Here is a 17,302-nt window from a genome sequence, read left to right as displayed (position 1 = left end):
ATTTTGCATATTGTAGCAGTTGTCAATAAAGCTTTGTTTGTTTTCATATGAAAATGTTTTGTTTTTTTTATTTTGGGGAAAAAAAATACATGCGCTTCTATGCACTATAAAAGCTCACCCATTCACTTGCATTGATGTGCGCTTTATAGCTCAATGCACAGAAATGCAGCAACACTACGATTTTGTAACGCAGCTCAGCGCAGCACATAGATGGGAATGAGGCACATAATTTACATGGGAAAATCAATACCTTGCAGAACACACAGGGCAATGTGCTGTAAAAAGTGCACAGAAATGGCCCTGATGTCAAAGAGGCCTTAACCATAAAGCAAAACCTAGCTGAAAACATTGGCTGGCGGGGGGGGGGGGGGGGGATGAGCCTCTCTAGGGGACAGCCGAGTCACATGGCTGTCCCCTACAAAGGCCCAGGAACGATCAGCTCTCATACGCTGATGCCTATAAGAGACGATCGCAGTCATTGGCTGGCAGGGGAAGAACAATAATTTTAAAAAATAGGGTAATTTATTTAAAAAAAAAACACAAATAAAATAAACATTGCAGGAGGGATCAGAGCCCAACAACAGAAAGCTCTGTGTGTGGACAGAAAAGGGAGCGGAATCACTTGTGTGCTGAGGTGTATGGCCTTGCAGCGAGTCCTGAAAGCTGCAGTGACCTGAATTGTAAGAAATAGCCTGGTCACTAGGGGGGTGTAAGCCTTGGGTCCTGAAGAGGTTAATAAAAAATTGAGAGAAAAAACTAAGGTGTCACCCCGATCTGCCCCTCTGTGGAGCCTTCTTAGGTGTGAGTGTGTCCTGCCGATGCTTGTAGGGTGTGACAGTGTGTCTTAGTTGTTTCTGAGTGTCCCTTGTTGTTTTGTGTCCTCTCAATGTATCCCTTATTTCTATCTAAGACTCAACCCCGGGGACTAACTTCTATCCAGCTGGTATTGGAGGGGGTTTTCTTCTGTTGCTATAACTGGCTCATATAAATCATTCCTTTAATTATTTTCTATCTGGATGTGGGATGTTCTCCACTACCTGTGGGTGGCACTATTGCCTTACATATCATGATATCTCCCAGCAGGTGGCACTATTGCCTTACATATCATGATATCTCCCAGCAGGTGGCACTATTGCCTTACATATCATGATATCTCCCAGCAGGTGGCACTATTGCCTTACATATCATGATATCTCCCAGCAGGTGGCACTATTGCCTTACATATCATGATATCTCCCAGCAGGTGGCACTATTGCCTTACATATCATGATATCTCCCAGCAGGTGGCACTATTGCCTTACATATCATGATATCTCCCAGCAGGTGGCACTATTGCCTTACATATCATGATATCTCCCAGCAGGTGGCACTATTGCCTTACATATCATGATATCTCCCAGCAGGTGGCACTATTGCCTTACATATCATATCTCCCAGCAGGTGGCACTATTGCCTTACATATCATGATATCTCCCAGCAGGTGGCACTATTGCCTTACATATCATGATATCTCCCAGCAGATGGCACTATTGCCTTACATATCATGATATCTCCCAGCAGGTGGCACTATTGCCTTACATATCATGATATCTCCCAGCAGGTGGCACTATTGCCTTACATATCATGATATCTCCCAGCAGATGGCTCTATTGCTTTAAGTATCGCTCTCTGAAAATATTCAAATATAACCCAATGACCTTTAACCTTCTGAATCTAGTTAAACATTACTGTTGACATTTCTCCAGATTGGAACAATGCTTTACAATCCCTTCTACTCTTCAGTACATAAAATGTGTTTGTGAACAACATTAACCATCCAAGACTGGTCATGTGAGTAAATATAGCTGTCCTCACCTGTGTCTGGTCAGCAATAATAAAGCTCATCATTTACAATGTGGGCTCTGTCCGCAGAAAGCTTCAGACTCCTTCCTATGCTTAAATATATGGTATATATGGATCAATTCCACTTTATATCTATCCATCTATATAAAAGAAAGTGTGAAATAATGTCTATTCCTAACATTATATGTGAGACGCACTATGTATGATAGCATTCCTAATAATGAGAATAGTCACACAGGAAATGTCTCATATCCTCTCTATTCACATTCTAAGCTGTTTCTACACTCTGGGCTCAGGAAACACTCACAGGGATCAGATCATCTCTAAGCTGTTTCTACACTCTGGGCTCAGGAAACACTCACAGGGATCAGATCATCTCTAAGCTGTTTCTACACTCTGGGCTCAGGAAACACTCACAGGGATCAGATCATCTCTAAGCTGTTTCTACACTCTGGGCTCAGGAAACACTCACAGGGATCAGATCATCTCTAAGCTGTTTCTACACTCTGGGCTCAGGAAACACTCACAGGGATCAGATCATCTCTAAGCTGTTTCTACACTCTGGGCTCAGGAAACACTCACAGGGATCAGATCATCTCTAAGCTGTTTCTACACTCTGGGCTCAGGAAACACTTACAGGGATCAGATCATCTCTAAGCTGTTTCTACACTTTGGGCTCAGGAAACACTCACAGGGATCAGATCATCTCTAAGCTGTTTCTACACTCTGGGCTCAGGAAACACTCACAGGGATCAGATCATCTCTAAGCTGTTTCCAAACTTTGGACTCAGGAAACACTTGGGATCTGTGAGGAAAAGCGGCCGCAAGTACTCAGAGTGAGGCGGCTGATTCCGCGTCCAACATGGCGGCGCAACGCGGAGAAACCGCCGCATGGGCAGAGCGGTGGAATCCGCGTTGGATGCGGCAGATTGCGCGCATGAGAATGCTACTGACAGTGTGGTTAGACGCGGGGAAGCCGCCGCTTGCTCGGAAAGCGGTGCGGTGGGCCCCGCGCCCAAACCAGCGGATACATTGCAAAACATGTCTGGTGTGGCTGGGACTGATAGTCCACACAGGTTCAGAAGGACGCGCGCGCGCGCGCGCTGAGAGGCAGAGCTTATATGACAGTCAGAGGAGGGTTAGCTGACCAAGCCGGTCAGCTGACAACTTTACCAGTTCTCATTGGTCCAGCACTTGGGAAGCGCTATGGTATATATACTGGGTGCTGGTCATTTCTCTGGTGTCTGGCGTTGCGATCACTACGTGGTAGCACTCAGACCTTGTCAGTATCTGTGTTCTAGATCAGTTTCCAAAGGTGTTGATGATCAAGGAGCTCACACCTTAGTCTAGGAATTCTGTTATTATCTGTATTATTATCTAGATCAGTTTCCAAAGGTGTTGATGATCAAGGAGCTCACACCTTAGCCTAGGAATTGTTATTATCTGTTATGACCTTCTGCTTGCCTGACCATTCTTCTGATCTCTGATTCTGTACCTTTGTCATTCTAATACTCTGTTGCCGAACTCTGCTCGTCCATAGGACTCCGCATCTGTCTCCTGAATCTGTACCTTATCTGTCTGTGTGTTAACGACCTGGCTTGCCCGACCTCGAGAACTGGCCTTGCTGTTAGAGGCAGTTCCCAGATCTGTTAGTGACACTCCCTCATTGGTGTCACTCACATTCTGTCCTTCCTACTCTCAGCCTGACTCCTCCCCCGGGAGAGTCTAGGCTAACGGAAGGAACGTACTTCTGTGCAGTATTCCTTACTGCTCTGTACCTGCTCTCTAGGAGCAGTCCTCAAAGTATTACTGTTGCACCAAACACTCTTACTACTCAGGTGTCCAGAGGTTAGAGATATATCTGATTATCGGTGATACTGCAGATCATCAATAACCGGGTATATATCTGCATTCTCGGTGATACTGCAGATCACCGGTAATCAGACCCTCTCTGTGTTACACCGATCGTTACAGGATCATATAATCTCTAAGATGTTTATACAGCCTAGGACAAATCTTAAGTTTTGTTTAAACCTTAAAGCCCCATCTACACGATACAATTTTTGTGCAATTCAATCGCGTTTCGAGTTTCAATCTGATTAAAACCGACATGTCCGATCGGGATTCGATTTTGTTGCAAAACAATGGCAAATCGATTACACTACTGATCAAATCAAATCCCGATTAGACATGTCAGATTTAATCGGATCGAAAATAGAATCGCGATCGAATAGCAAAAAAATTGTATCGTGTATACATACACAGTGCTGCCCATAATTATTCATACCCCTGGCAAATTTTGGTAAAAGTTACTTTTATTCAGCAAGTAATTTTTAGATGGGAAATGACATAGGTGGCTCCCAAAAGATAAGATGTTGTACAAAAGGCATTATCGTGGAAAAAAAACATTTCTCAGATTTTATTTAAATTTGATCAAAAAGTGTCCTGTCCATAATTATTCATACCCTTCACAAACTTACACAGTCTGTGGGACTATACCCTTCCAAATAGTCTAAGCTGTTCTAACGCATCCTAATTACCCTTATTAATTGGGAACAGCTGTTTTAATCAATTCAACAGGTGAAAAACAGCAGTTGGTTTGTGGACAGTCATGGCTAAGACAAAGGAGCTCAGTGAGGACCTGCGGCTGTGCATTGTGGCTGCTCACAAGTCAGGAAAGGGCTACAAGGGCAATTCTAAATGTTTTCCAGTTCTAGTGGCTACAGTGCAAAGTAATATTCAAAAATACACACTACTGTTCCGCACTATGGAAAATCTCAGAGGACGTGATCGGAAGCCAAAAGTCAGTAGCTGGAAAGTGTACTGGTTAAGGGCACCGCCTTTGACATGGGAGACCAGGGTTTGAATCCTGGGTAGGGTCAATACCTATTCAGTAAGGAGTTCAAGGCAAGACTCCCTAACACTGCAGGGTGGCCTCTTGAGCACGTCCCAGTGGCTGCAGCTCTTGAGCACTTTGAGTCAGACAGGAGAAAAGCGCTATAAAAGTGAAACCTGTGCTGGCCAGAAGGATAGTGAGAGAGGTGTTAAAGAATCCAAGGATCACCACCAAGGCCATCCTGGTTAATCTGTGCCCGCACAATGTCCATTCCCTGTCACACATTCTAAATTTCAAAATTGTAGACTTATCATGTAGGTAGAAAAAAACCAAGTCTTGTAAAAGTAATACCTTTTCACGGCTAACTGATAAAGGTAAATGATACAAGCTTTCTGGGATCTAGTCCCCTTCTTCAGGCATATTTCCAGATCATAGCTGAAGTAAAACTAGATCTAGTTTTAGATCTAGGAACTAGATCCCAGAAAGCTTGCATCATTTACCTTTATCAGTTAGCCATGAAAAGGTATTACATTTACAAGACTTTGTGTTTTTCTACCTACATAATTTGTTTGGCTTACAAGGTACAGAAACATTTTTACTACTATTGCAGACTTATCCAAACTTTAAAAGACATCAGGTGGATTTTGGAGGCGTCATGCTTCTGATCACCTGAAAATATATCACTGAATTGCTGGCAGCAAGCCGGACCTGTGCATATCATTATTGTGTACATATCACAGCCAGAAACCACATTATTTCATCTCTTTGTAAGGGGACAGGCTAGGAAAGCCAAGTGTGATCTGATAATGATGTATGTTTAGTGGGTCAGGAATCTGCTACTATTGTGCATGTGTGATGAGCGATGCACAAAATATGACATATTAAGATATGAACATTTTCCCTCTGATATGCATGAGGAGGTTCAGCCTAACGCAGGGGGCGGGACTTGTAAACCCGCCTCCCAAAGCAGATTCCTCAGAAGAGAATCCTGCCTAGCGGCATCAGGCCTCAATTTTCCAACAAGCCAGGAACATCTGGAGCCAGCAGAGGACTCTTCAGGCTGGGCTAATAAAGGCATGGACCTCCACTTGTACTTCCACAGAGGACTGACATCTTCATACTTTATGTATTCCTTCTCCTCATTGTTCTCCTCTTTTATGTTTATGCTGTTTGCTACATTGTGCATTTTGTTACACAGAACATTTGTCTGTAATAATCTATTTACACTTTATAATAAATGGCAGAGTCATTGTTTGGCTATGACCTGTTGTGAGTATCACAGGATGAAGCTGCTTCTGAAGAGACCGTTACCCAGAGATCTGTATTATTTAGAAAGATTAGGTTGTATTATCCCTGTCTTTCCCACCTCAGATTAGTGAGTCCCTCTTTCCAGAATAGAAGAGGTGGTGGCAGTTTTTTTACTATTTAGTTGCATGTAGCAGTTGTATGTGTGTACACATCCTCTCCTGGTCTGTCTGTAAGCCCAATTCCAGCACTCCGACACATCGATTGTATCCATGGGATTGGCTGGTCTGTGTGCCCGATTAGATTGGGAGGCTTGAAGCAGGCTGGCCAGTAGGGGGCGTGTCACAGCTGCCATATGAGCACAGGCTTGGAAGTGATTGGGTGAGAATTTGTATGCACCCCACAGCTCAGGTAGCAGGTCTTACAGGAACTGAGGCATGAAGCAGGCTGGCCAGTAGGGGGTGTGTCAGCTGACACAAGACCACAGGCATGGAAGTGATTGGGTGAGAATTTGTATACACCCCACAGCTCAGGTAGCAGGTCTTACAGGAACTGAGGCATGAAGCAGGCTGGCCAGTAGGGGGCGTGTCAGCTGCCATAAGAGCACAGGCTTGGAAGTGATTGGGTGAGAGTTTGTATACACAGCTCAGGTAGCAGGTCTTACAGGAACTGAGGCTCTGTTATTTTTCAATACTATCACTGATTGTAATTGTGAATTGTGGGAAGGACGAGGCCTAAAAGCTGAGGGGCAGCAGCTGGCAGGACTCAGGATCAGATCTCTCCTGTTCCACAGCCCCGGCCGCCCTGCTTTGCTCTGCACACTGACACTATGTGCTGCTGCTGTCAGTGGTCACAGAGGAAGGGATGGGCTGGGCACTGCATGACCTTCTCTCTTACCTAACCTGGCCTGCTGTCCTGTCCCTTTCCCTGGCCTGACCGGCGGGTCCTATGTGTCCGGCAATCCATGTGTGCACTGTGACTGAGGCAACCATCTGCACCCTCCTCCACAGCCTCCAACCAATGAGCAGAGGAGAGGGGCGGGACATTGCAGGGCCAGCCAGGAGGACAAAGCAAGGGGAGGTCTCGCTGTGCCGCTGGGGCTGATGGACAGGACAAGATACCCCAGGGTGCAGGCGCAGAGCGAGATCTCCTAATACCAGTAATAAAGCCTCCTCCAGTAATGCCACACATGTCAGGGGGGCCCAGCAATGCAGGCCCTGGTGTGATCGGTGGTGTGAGAGCAGCTGCTGCTGACAGCCGGGAGGTAAGAAAAACTACTCATCAAAACTTCCCTGAGACCCCCCTTCACTACAGGGCCCCAGGCAAAATTAGCCAATTACCCTGCCCCCCCCCCCCCCACTGACACCCCCTCTAGTAAGTGATATTAATGCTGACTTTGTTCTCCCCATGCCCCACTTCTCCTCTGTGATCTGGTGCATGTTATCACATTATACATGCTGCCGGGTCACTGAGAAGATGCAGCCAGCGAGGATGAAGATGGGAAGGCATGGACTAATGGAGGAGAGCACCAGCTGGACAGGCAAATCACACGCTACCGGAAACTTTTGTAGGACTTTTGGGGACCACTATATAGCAGGTAGGAGACCTGGAGGGGGTGGTGGGTGACAGTGGGCCTTGGGCGGTGAAGGGTACAAGTCTGACCCTGGTAGCAGAAATAGCCGGGCCTGATGCCGGGCCCTGGTAGCAGAAATAGTCGGCTCCATGCTACTGCACAAGTGCAGACAGCTCACGCCTGCTCAGTAGCATGGACCCAATCAGGCTCGGCTTTTCCTGCCAGAGACCGACCATGACGGCGCTACTGCGTATGTGTGACCTGCTGACAAGGCTCTTGTCGGAGGAGAGGGACAAGGGAAGCCTCTGTATAAACCAGCTTCCCTCTGCTCAGGTAGACTGAAACGTCCTACAAAACAGCTGTCACTGAGATGCTGGGCTTTCTTATGGCATTTTTAGAGATTTTGCTCTGGATATTTGCCTGATGAAGCTGGAACCTAGTCCTGAGAAACGTGTTGCATTCTCTAGAGCTGATGCAGAAAAGGCTGATAACATTCCACACTGCACACCAATGTAACCAACCTGTACTGAACATAATAATGCTCTTTGTGCCGATAGCGCGAGAGTTTTACCATAGCAGTGCGCGTAAACCGTGTGAACGTCGTCCAGGGGTAACGTACTATACTACTGCCGTGCAGTGTGTACACTGTTTATGTGCATTGCTATGGTAATGCTATCTGCACAACAAGCGTTACTAGGTTTGGTACAGGCTGGTCACATTGCCACGTGGTGTGCAATATTATCGACCTTTGTTGCTTCAACCCCTGTGAGAGTTTTTATTTTATCTCTCACTCTAAATTGTCTTCCTTGATACTTGAGAGGAGACAAGTTCATATCCTCCTCTTTTTAAATTATTAATATTATTTAGTATTTATATCGTCTTGTCACTAATAGTCCCTCAGAGGAGCTCACAATCTAATCCCTACCGCAGGCATATGCCCATCATAGTCTAGGGCCAGCTTTGTTACTGGGTAATATATAATACCCTTAGCTTGATCAGCTACGTTCTACTGACTGTCCTGAAGGTAATCTCTGGTGTTCAGATGCCTCAGGGGGCACTCCTGGTGGGGATTGATGTAGAATCGCTCTATACGTCAATTCCCCACCGGGTGGGGCTAGAGGCTGCATCATTTTACCTCGAATAAACTTACCCGAGCATGGTCGACCATAATTGCTTTGTAGTGGATATGTCGCGGCTGGTGCTGACTGAGAACTATTTTTTGTTTGGGGGTAGGTTTTATCACCAGGTGGCTGGGACAGCGATGGGAGCGGCGTGTGCGCCGGCTTACGCATGTCTCCATCTAGGATTATGGGAGAGGCGAGACGTATATGTGCTTGAGACCTTCTGGTGACACGTCGCTCTTTGGATAAGATTTATTGATGATGTGCTGGTGGTGTGGAGAGGTAATAGGGATGAGTTGGATGTTTTTGTAAAAACACTCAATGCCAATGATAGAAACATTAGGCTGACCTATGTGTGTGATGAGCATGAGATCCCCTTTCTGGACCTGAAAATTGCGGTCGGAAATGGGGTTCTCACTAGCTCAACATATAGGAAACCAACTGCAGGAAATACGATCCTCCACGCTACCAGCCATCACCTCAGCCACCTGGTGAGGAATATTCCCTACGGACAGTTCCTCCGTTTAAGGAGGAACTGTTCGTGTGAGGAAGAATTTAACAAAGAATCCCGTGAACTTTATTAGCGCCTAAGAGAAAGAGGATACCCCCATAGGGTGCTCAGAAAAAGCTTGAAAAAAGCTAGAGAAAGAGATCGGGAAACCCTTCTCGTATCTGGTAGAAGGGAGGGATCGAACACTCCAAACAGAGAGAGGATTGTTACTCAGTATGGGTCCCATTGGGAGGCAGTTCGAACTTCCTTATCAAAAGCTTGGCCTATCCTTATGGCATCCCCTGATATCACAGAGATTGTAGGACCTACCCCTATGATGATGGCTAGAAGAGCAAGGAGCTTAAAAGATCAACTTGTGTCCTCTGAACTTAAAAGCACAAAACAAAGTGAAGAGAGAAAGACTTGGCTGGCAGCTACTCCACCTCCAAAGGGTATGCACAGTTGTGGGAGGTGCAAGGTGTGTCCTTTTGTGCATAAAACTAAAACATTCTGGGACGCCAAACAGGAGAAAGAATATAGAATTGGAGCTTTTATGAATTGTGAGACCACGGGGGCAGTGTACATGGTGACCTGCCCCTGTGGCCTACACTATATTGGCATGACAACCAGGATGTTTAAAACTAGAATCCTTGAACACATATCTAATGTGGGTAATAAAAATGAGGACTGTAAAGGTCCCTTGAGAGAACACTATCGAGAATGTCATGGAGGAAAATTTAGAGGTAGTTTGGTCAAAGTCCTATCTTCAGTAACAAAGGGAGCTAGAAAGGTTAATATAGAGAAAGAACTTTTGCGGCTGGAGACCATGTGGATTTATAAATTGGGGACACTATCACCACATGGCCTCAACTCTGAGATTGATTTTTCAGTGTATTTGGATCCATATGGATAGTGCACATTGTGACATGAGTGACACCTGCAGGCAAATCTTAGAATTCAAATTTTAGTTTGAGTCTAGCATTGTATAGACTTTTTCCTGTTTGTTATACAATACATATGTGAAATATGAAGGTCGCTCCCTGATCGCTGTGCACTGTCCATGGGGTCTATGTATGACTCTGGGTAAATACTGGGGACAGCAAACGACCCTGTGTATGAATGCTGATGTGTGGGAGAGGGTATATATATATATATATATATATATATATATATATTAAACTTTGTCGCCCTGGTCCCCTCTAAGAGTTGAGAAGTGATCTAATTGTGGCAACGCTATGACTCTGAAACAATTCCATCAGAAAGGTTTGAGATATTTGTGAATATTGCTGCATCTCGTGAAGTCTGGGCAAACTTTCCAGTAAAAAAGATGGCGCCTGTGGAGAGGTCAGGTGACCGCAGCTGAGATATAAAGGCAGATGACCACCCCTCCCTACCTTAAGCCACACCCCGAAGAAGCCCATTGGGTGAAACATGTCTGTGGGAGGAGCTACATGAGGCCGGCCTCGCCCACTGCTTCAACTCCACGTTGCCCCAGGCTTGATCCCCGCCGGAGCGCTGACACACGAGCGCGTGCGGGTAGATCTATAAGCAACAGCCGCCGCTGGTAGGACTGCGCAGCCCTTGTGAGCAACATTCAAAACAGAGGTACCGCACACCCCTGGAGGAGTGATAGGGAATGTGGAAACGATGATCCCCTAAGGTTGGAAACTACAGCGGACCTGACGCTCTGTATATGTGGAACTTGATGCATTGAATGCTTTGCTGAAGCTATTAATTACTGCTAACATACAAGGCTTACTAACCAAGCACAATGAGCTATGCAATTTAAGACTGAATTGGCCTGGTATTTTGAAGTTGGACTTGATGTATGCACAGTGCTATCCTAATGAACTGGAGATGCTGACACAATCAGTCTAAATCAACTTAAACTCAGAGACAGTGTCCTCTCTTTCTGATCACTTAAGCTCTATATGCCTTAAGCAATAGCAAAACAATCAATAGTTGCACTTGGATGCAGAGCTCTGTTTAAACTGCCACAGAGCGCTAGTTTGCTTTCCTATGGAATGAATGGCGTGCATGGATGCATGAAGTGGGTTTGAGAGTGTGGGCATGCTGAGACATTTTTGAGGCTCCTATGGTGTTCTAATGGTTTTATATAGTGTTTTGATACACACTTTTTGATTATTCGTTCACAATAAAGTAATTTTTGATACTGACAAGTGAGGCCTGGTTTAACTTTTTACATGTTGTGGTGGTTATAGCACGTTCTACTGACTGTGCAGGCGGCCTGCGGATCTCAGTGCTGGATCCGGTCAGTGCAGGACGGGGAATACTCTTTAGGACCCAGAGGCTTCCCCTCCGGAGGTGAGGTGTGGGGTACAGGGGCACAGTCACATCTCACAGCTTCCTATTACAGTGTGCCTGGACTCTTACACAGGACAGGAGATCATAGAGAAATGCACCCTGTATGTATGAAATCTCTCAGGTAGTATAAGCGTACAGCTATTTCCAGATGAGTCAGTGCATGCAGTTCCACAACAAGAGGCTGCAGTTAGCCTATTCACCACAAGATGGCGAACTCTCACCTCCAAGGTGGAACGCACAGAAAGGAAGTAATGAAGCCACAGAGAGGATGTGATGTAACAGCAAGAGGAATTGTAGGAGTTTGAGACACACGGCTGTAAGAGGTAATTGTGTGATTATTGTTATATATTGGGCAGTGCAGAGGTCGGGGTGGGCATACTTGTTATATATTGAGCAGAGCAGAGGTCGGGGTGGACATACTTGTTAGATATTGGGCAGAACAGAGGTCGGGGTGGACATACTTGTTATATATTGGGCAGAGCAGAGGTCGGGGTGGACATACTTGTTATATATTGGGCAGAGCAGAGGTCGGGGAGGGCATACTTGTTATATATTGGGCAGGGCAGAGGTTGGGGTGGTCATACTTGTTATATATTGGGCAGGGCAGAGGTCGGGGTGGACATACTTGTTATATATTGGGCAGAGCAGAGGTCGGGGTGGACATACTTGTTATATATTAGGCAGGGCAGAGGTCGGGGTGGAAATACTTGTTAGATATTGGGCAGAACAGAGGTCGGGGTGGGCATACTTGTTATATATCGGGCAGAGCAGAGGTCGGGGTGGCCATACTTGTTATATATTGGGCAGAGCAGAGGTCGGGGTGGACATACTTGTTATATATTGGGCAGAGCAGAGGTCGGGGTGGACATACTTGTTATATATTGGGCGGAGCAGAGGTCGGGGTGGACATCCTTCTTATATATTGGGCAGAGCAGAGGTCGGGGTGGACATACTTGTTATATGTTGGGCAGCAGAGCAGAGGTCGGGGTGGACATACTTGTTATATATTGGGCAGAGCAGAGGTCGGGGTGGACATACTTGTTATATATTGGGCAGAGCAGAGGTCGGGGTGGACATACTTGTTATATATTGGGCAGAGCAGAGGTCGGGGTGGACATACTTGTTATATATTGGGCAGAGCAGAGGTCGGGGTGGACATACTTGTTATATATTGGGCAGAGCAGAGGTCGGGGTGGTCATACTTGTTATATATTGGGCAGAGCAGAGGTCGGGGTGGGCATACTTGTTATATATTGGGCAGAGCAGAGGTCGGGGTGGACATACTTGTTATATATTGGACAGAGCAGAGGTCGGGGTGGTCATACTTGTTATATATTGGACAGAGCAGAGGTCGGGGTGGACATACTTGTTATATATTGGGCAGAGCAGAGGTCGGGGTGGACATACTTGTTATATATTGGGCAGAGCAGATGTCGGGGTGGTCATACTTGTTATATATTGGGCAGTGCAGAGGTCGGGGTGGTCATACTTGTTATATATTGGGCAGTGCAGAGGTCGGGGTGGTCATACTTGTTATGTATTGGGCATAGCAGAGGTCGGGGTGGCCATACTTGTTATATATTGGGCAGAGCAGAGGTCGGGGGGGCATACTTGTTATATATTGGGCAGAGCAGAGGTCGGGGTGTACATACTTGTTATATATTGGGCAGTGCAGAGGTCGGGGTGGTCATACTTGTTATATATTGGGCAGTGCAGAGGTCGGGGTGGTCATACTTGTTATGTATTGGGCATAGCAGAGGTCGGGGTGGCCATACTTGTTATATATTGGGCAGAGCAGAGGTCGGGGTGGACATACTTGTTATATATTGGGCAGAGCAGAGGTCGGGGTGGACATACTTGTTATGTATTGGGCATAGCAGAGGTCGGGGTGGCCATACTTGTTATATATTGGGCGGAGCAGAGGTCGGGGAGGACATACTTGTTATATATTGGGCGGAGCAGAGGTCGGGGTGGACATCCTTGTTATATATTGGGTAGAGCAGAGGTCGGGGTGGTCATACTTATTATATATTGGGCAGGGCAGAGGTCGGGGTGGACATACTTGTTATATATTGGGCGGAGCAGAGGTCGGGGTGGACATACTTGTTATATATTGGGCGGAGCAGAGGTCGGGGTGGACATACTTGTTATATATTGGGCAGAGCAGAGGTTGGGGTGGTCATACTTGTTATATATTGGGCAGGGCAGAGGTCGGGGTGGTCATACTTTTTATATATTGGGCAGAGCAGAGGTCGGGGTGGTCATACTTGTTATATATTGGGCAGAGCAGAGGTCGGGGTGGACATACTTGTTATATATTGGGCAGGGCAGAGGTCGGGGTGGACATACTTTGTTACAGAGGAGGTCATAGTACACCTGTCACTATCCTGATCATCACCCTTGCAGTAATTGCCATACAAGAGACTTATATACAGTGGCTTGCAAAAGTATTCAGCCCCTTTGAAGTTTTCCACATTTTGTCACATTACTGCCACAAACATGAATCAATTGTATTGAAATTCCACGTGAAAGACCAATACAAAGTGATGTACACGTGAGAAGTGGAACGAAAATCGTACATGATTCCAAACATTTTTTACAACTAAATAACTGCAAAGTGGCGTGTGCGTAATTATTCAGCCCCCTTTGGTCTGAGTGCAGTCAGTTGCCCATAGGCATTGCCTGATGAGTGCTAATGACTAAATAGAGTGCACCTGTGTGTAATCTAATGTCAGTACAAATACAGCTGCTCTGTGACGGCCTCAGAGGTTGTCTAAGAGAATATTGGGAGCAACAACACCATGAAGTCCAAAGAACGCACCAGACAGGTCAGGTAAAAAGTTATTGAGAAATTTAAAGCAGGCTTAGGCTACAAAAAGATTTCCAAAGCCTTGAACATCCCACGGAGCACTGTTCAAGCGATCATTCAGCAATGTAAGGAGTATGGCACAACTGTAAACTTACCAAGACAAGGTCGTCCACCTAAACTCACAGGCCAAACAAGGAGAGCGCTGATCAGAAATGCAGTCAAGAGGCCCATGGTGACTCTGGACGAGCTGCAGAGATCTACAGCTCAGGTGGGGGAATCTGTCCATTGGACAACTATTATTCGTGCACTGCACAAAGTTGGCCTTTATGGAAGTGTGGCAAGAAGAAAGCCATTGTTAACAGAAAAGCATAAGAAGTCCCGGTTGCAGTTTGCCACAAGCCATGTGGGGGACACAGCAACCATGTGGAAGAAGGTGCTCTAGTCAGATGAGACCAAAATGGAACTTTTTGGCCAAAATGCAAAACGCTATGTGTGGCTTAAAATTAACACTGCACATCACTCTGAACACACCATCCCCACTGTCAGATATGGTGGTGGCAGCATCATGCTCTGGGGTGCTTTTCTTCAGCAGAGACAGGGAAGCTGGTCAGAGTTGATGGGAAGATGGATGGAGCCAAATACAGGGCAATCGTGGAAGAAAACCGCTTGGAGTCTGCTAAAGACTTGAGACTGGGGCGTAGGTTCACCTTCCAGAAGGACAATGACCCTAAACATAAAGCCAGGGCAACAATGGAATGGTTTAAAACAAAACATATCTATGTGTTAGAATGGCCCAGTCAAAGTCCAGATCTAAATCCAATTGAGAATCTGTGGCAAGATCTGAAAACTGCTGTTCACAAACGCTGTCCATCTAATCTGACTGAGCTGGAGCTGTTTTACAAAGAAGAATGGGCAAGGAGTTCAGTCTCTAGATGTGCAAAGCTGGTAGAGACATACCCTAAAAGACTGGCAGCTGTAACTGCAGCAAAAGGTGGTTCTACAAATGATTGACTCAGGGGGCCGAATAATTACACACACCCCACTTTGCAGTTATTTATTTGTAAAAAATGTTTGGAATCATGTATGATTTTCTTTCCACTTCTCACGTGTACACCACTTTGTATTGGTCGTTCACATGGAATTCCAATAAAATTGATTCATGTTTGTGGCAGTAATGTGACAAAATGTGGAAAACTTCAAGGGGGCCGAATACTTTTGCAACCCACTGTAACTGCTGTAACCTGTGGTCCCCCTACATGTGCCATGGATTATTGGCATCTCAGTGCTAGTCTACTTTACAGGACTCAGCAGGAAACCTCATAGCGATATTCTGCTAACAGGATTGGGTGGATGGAACCTTCTCAAACTGCTTGATTTCAGATAGATTGTAGTAAGCTGCATCCACACTATTCCACCAATCCCAAAGCTTATGCTGTAGAGGGTGCTTAAAGAACTGTTCCCCTGTGTCCCCCAGCATTGCCATTATCCTCCAGTATGTAATGTTCCCCTCCCCAGTAATGCCATTTCTATCCCAGTATAGCCATGTCCCCCCTGTGTCCCCCAGCATTGCCATTATCCTCCAGTATGTAATGTTCTCATCCCCAGTAATGCCATTTTTCCCCCAGTATAGCCATGTCCCACTGTTTCCCTCAGCATTGCCATTATCCTCCAGTATGTAATGTTCCCATCCCTAGTAATGCCATTTCTCCCCCAGTATAGCCATGTCTTCCGTTTCCCCCAGCATTGCCATTATCCCCAGTATGTCATGCCCCCCTCCCCAGTATAGCCATTTCTCCCCCAGTATAGCCATGTCCCCCTGTGTCCCCCAGCATTGCCATTATCCTCCAGTATGTAATGTTCCCATCCCTAGTAATGCCATTTCTCCCCCAGTATAGCCATGTCTTCCGTTTCCCCCAGCATTGCCATTATCCCCAGTATGTCATGCCCCCCTCCCCAGTATAGCCATTTCTCCCCCAGTATAGCCATGTCCCCCTGTGTCCTCCAGCATTGCCATTATCCTCCAGTATGTAATGTTCCCATCCCTAGTAATGCCATTTCTCCCCCAGTATAGCCATGTCTTCCGTTTCCCCCAGCATTGCCATTATCCCCAGTATGTAATGCCCCCCTCCCCAGTATAGCCATTTCTCCCCAGTATAGACATGTCCCCTCTGTGCCCCTCAGCATTGCCATTATCCTCCAGTATGTAATGTCCCCCACCCCAGTAATGCTATTTCTCCCCCAGTATAGCCATGTCCCTCTGTGTCCCCCAGCATTGCCATTATCCCCAGTATGTCATGTCCCCCACCCCAGTAATGCCATTTCTCCCCAGCATAGCCATGTCCCCTCTGTGTCCCTCAGCATTGCCATTATCCTCCAGTATGTAATGTCCCCCACCCCAGAAATGCTATTTCTCCCCCAGTATAGCCATGTCCTCCCTGTGTCCCCCAGCATTGCCATTATCCCCAGTATGTAATGTCCCCCACCCCAGTAATGCCATTTCTCCCCCAATATAGCCATTTCCCCCTGTGTCCCCCAGCATTGCCATTATCCTCCAGTATGTAATATCCCCCCACCCCAGTATAGCCATGCTCACCCACAGTATTGCTCCTTCCCCCCACCTCCATGCAGAGCAGTAAGATGAAGGATTTACATTGGTTTATAGCTAGCTGTCACAGTGTGCTCCAGTCCTCTGCTCCTATTAGCCTCAGTCTCTGCCTCTCCTCGTATCCTCATCCATCTACCACTACCAGCACTGCTGTAACATCACAGGAATGGTAACGGTGGGAGGTGAGGAGAGAAGGCCAGCTGGAGAGGAGGCAGAGGGAGGACAGGACTGCAGCATGCTGTGAGTATAGTGCACAGGTAGCTATAAACCAGCTTATTATGCTTTCCTGCAATACTCTTCATTGCCCCACCACCCACAAGTGACAGCAATGGGGAGTTGGATCCTGTATTAGTCGTTTCACCACTGACAACTTTACAGTCTAAATTATCTTCCCTTTTTTATCTATCAAAAAGCAGCAGCATTCTGTATGGATCACATGACCACCTTACTGAGGAT

General features: G+C 46.3%; 1 protein-coding gene across 1 annotated transcript in view; it reads left to right on the top strand.

Annotated features, from left to right (window-relative positions):
• The window catches only part of LOC137535556 (zinc finger protein 268-like), a 73,900-nt gene that overhangs the window by 8,235 nt on the left and 48,363 nt on the right, over positions 1-17,302 (top strand). Inside the window, exon 2 of the mRNA XM_068257387.1 lies at positions 5,500-5,502. Coding sequence (XP_068113488.1) covers positions 5,500-5,502 — 3 coding nt within the window. The remainder of the gene's footprint in view (positions 1-5,499; positions 5,503-17,302) is intronic.

Source organism: Hyperolius riggenbachi, chromosome 10 (genome assembly GCF_040937935.1).
Source record: "Hyperolius riggenbachi isolate aHypRig1 chromosome 10, aHypRig1.pri, whole genome shotgun sequence".
Lineage (NCBI taxonomy): Eukaryota > Metazoa > Chordata > Amphibia > Anura > Hyperoliidae > Hyperolius > Hyperolius riggenbachi.
Note: the sequence above shows the minus strand (reverse complement) of the source record. Positions and strands in the feature narration are given on the sequence as shown.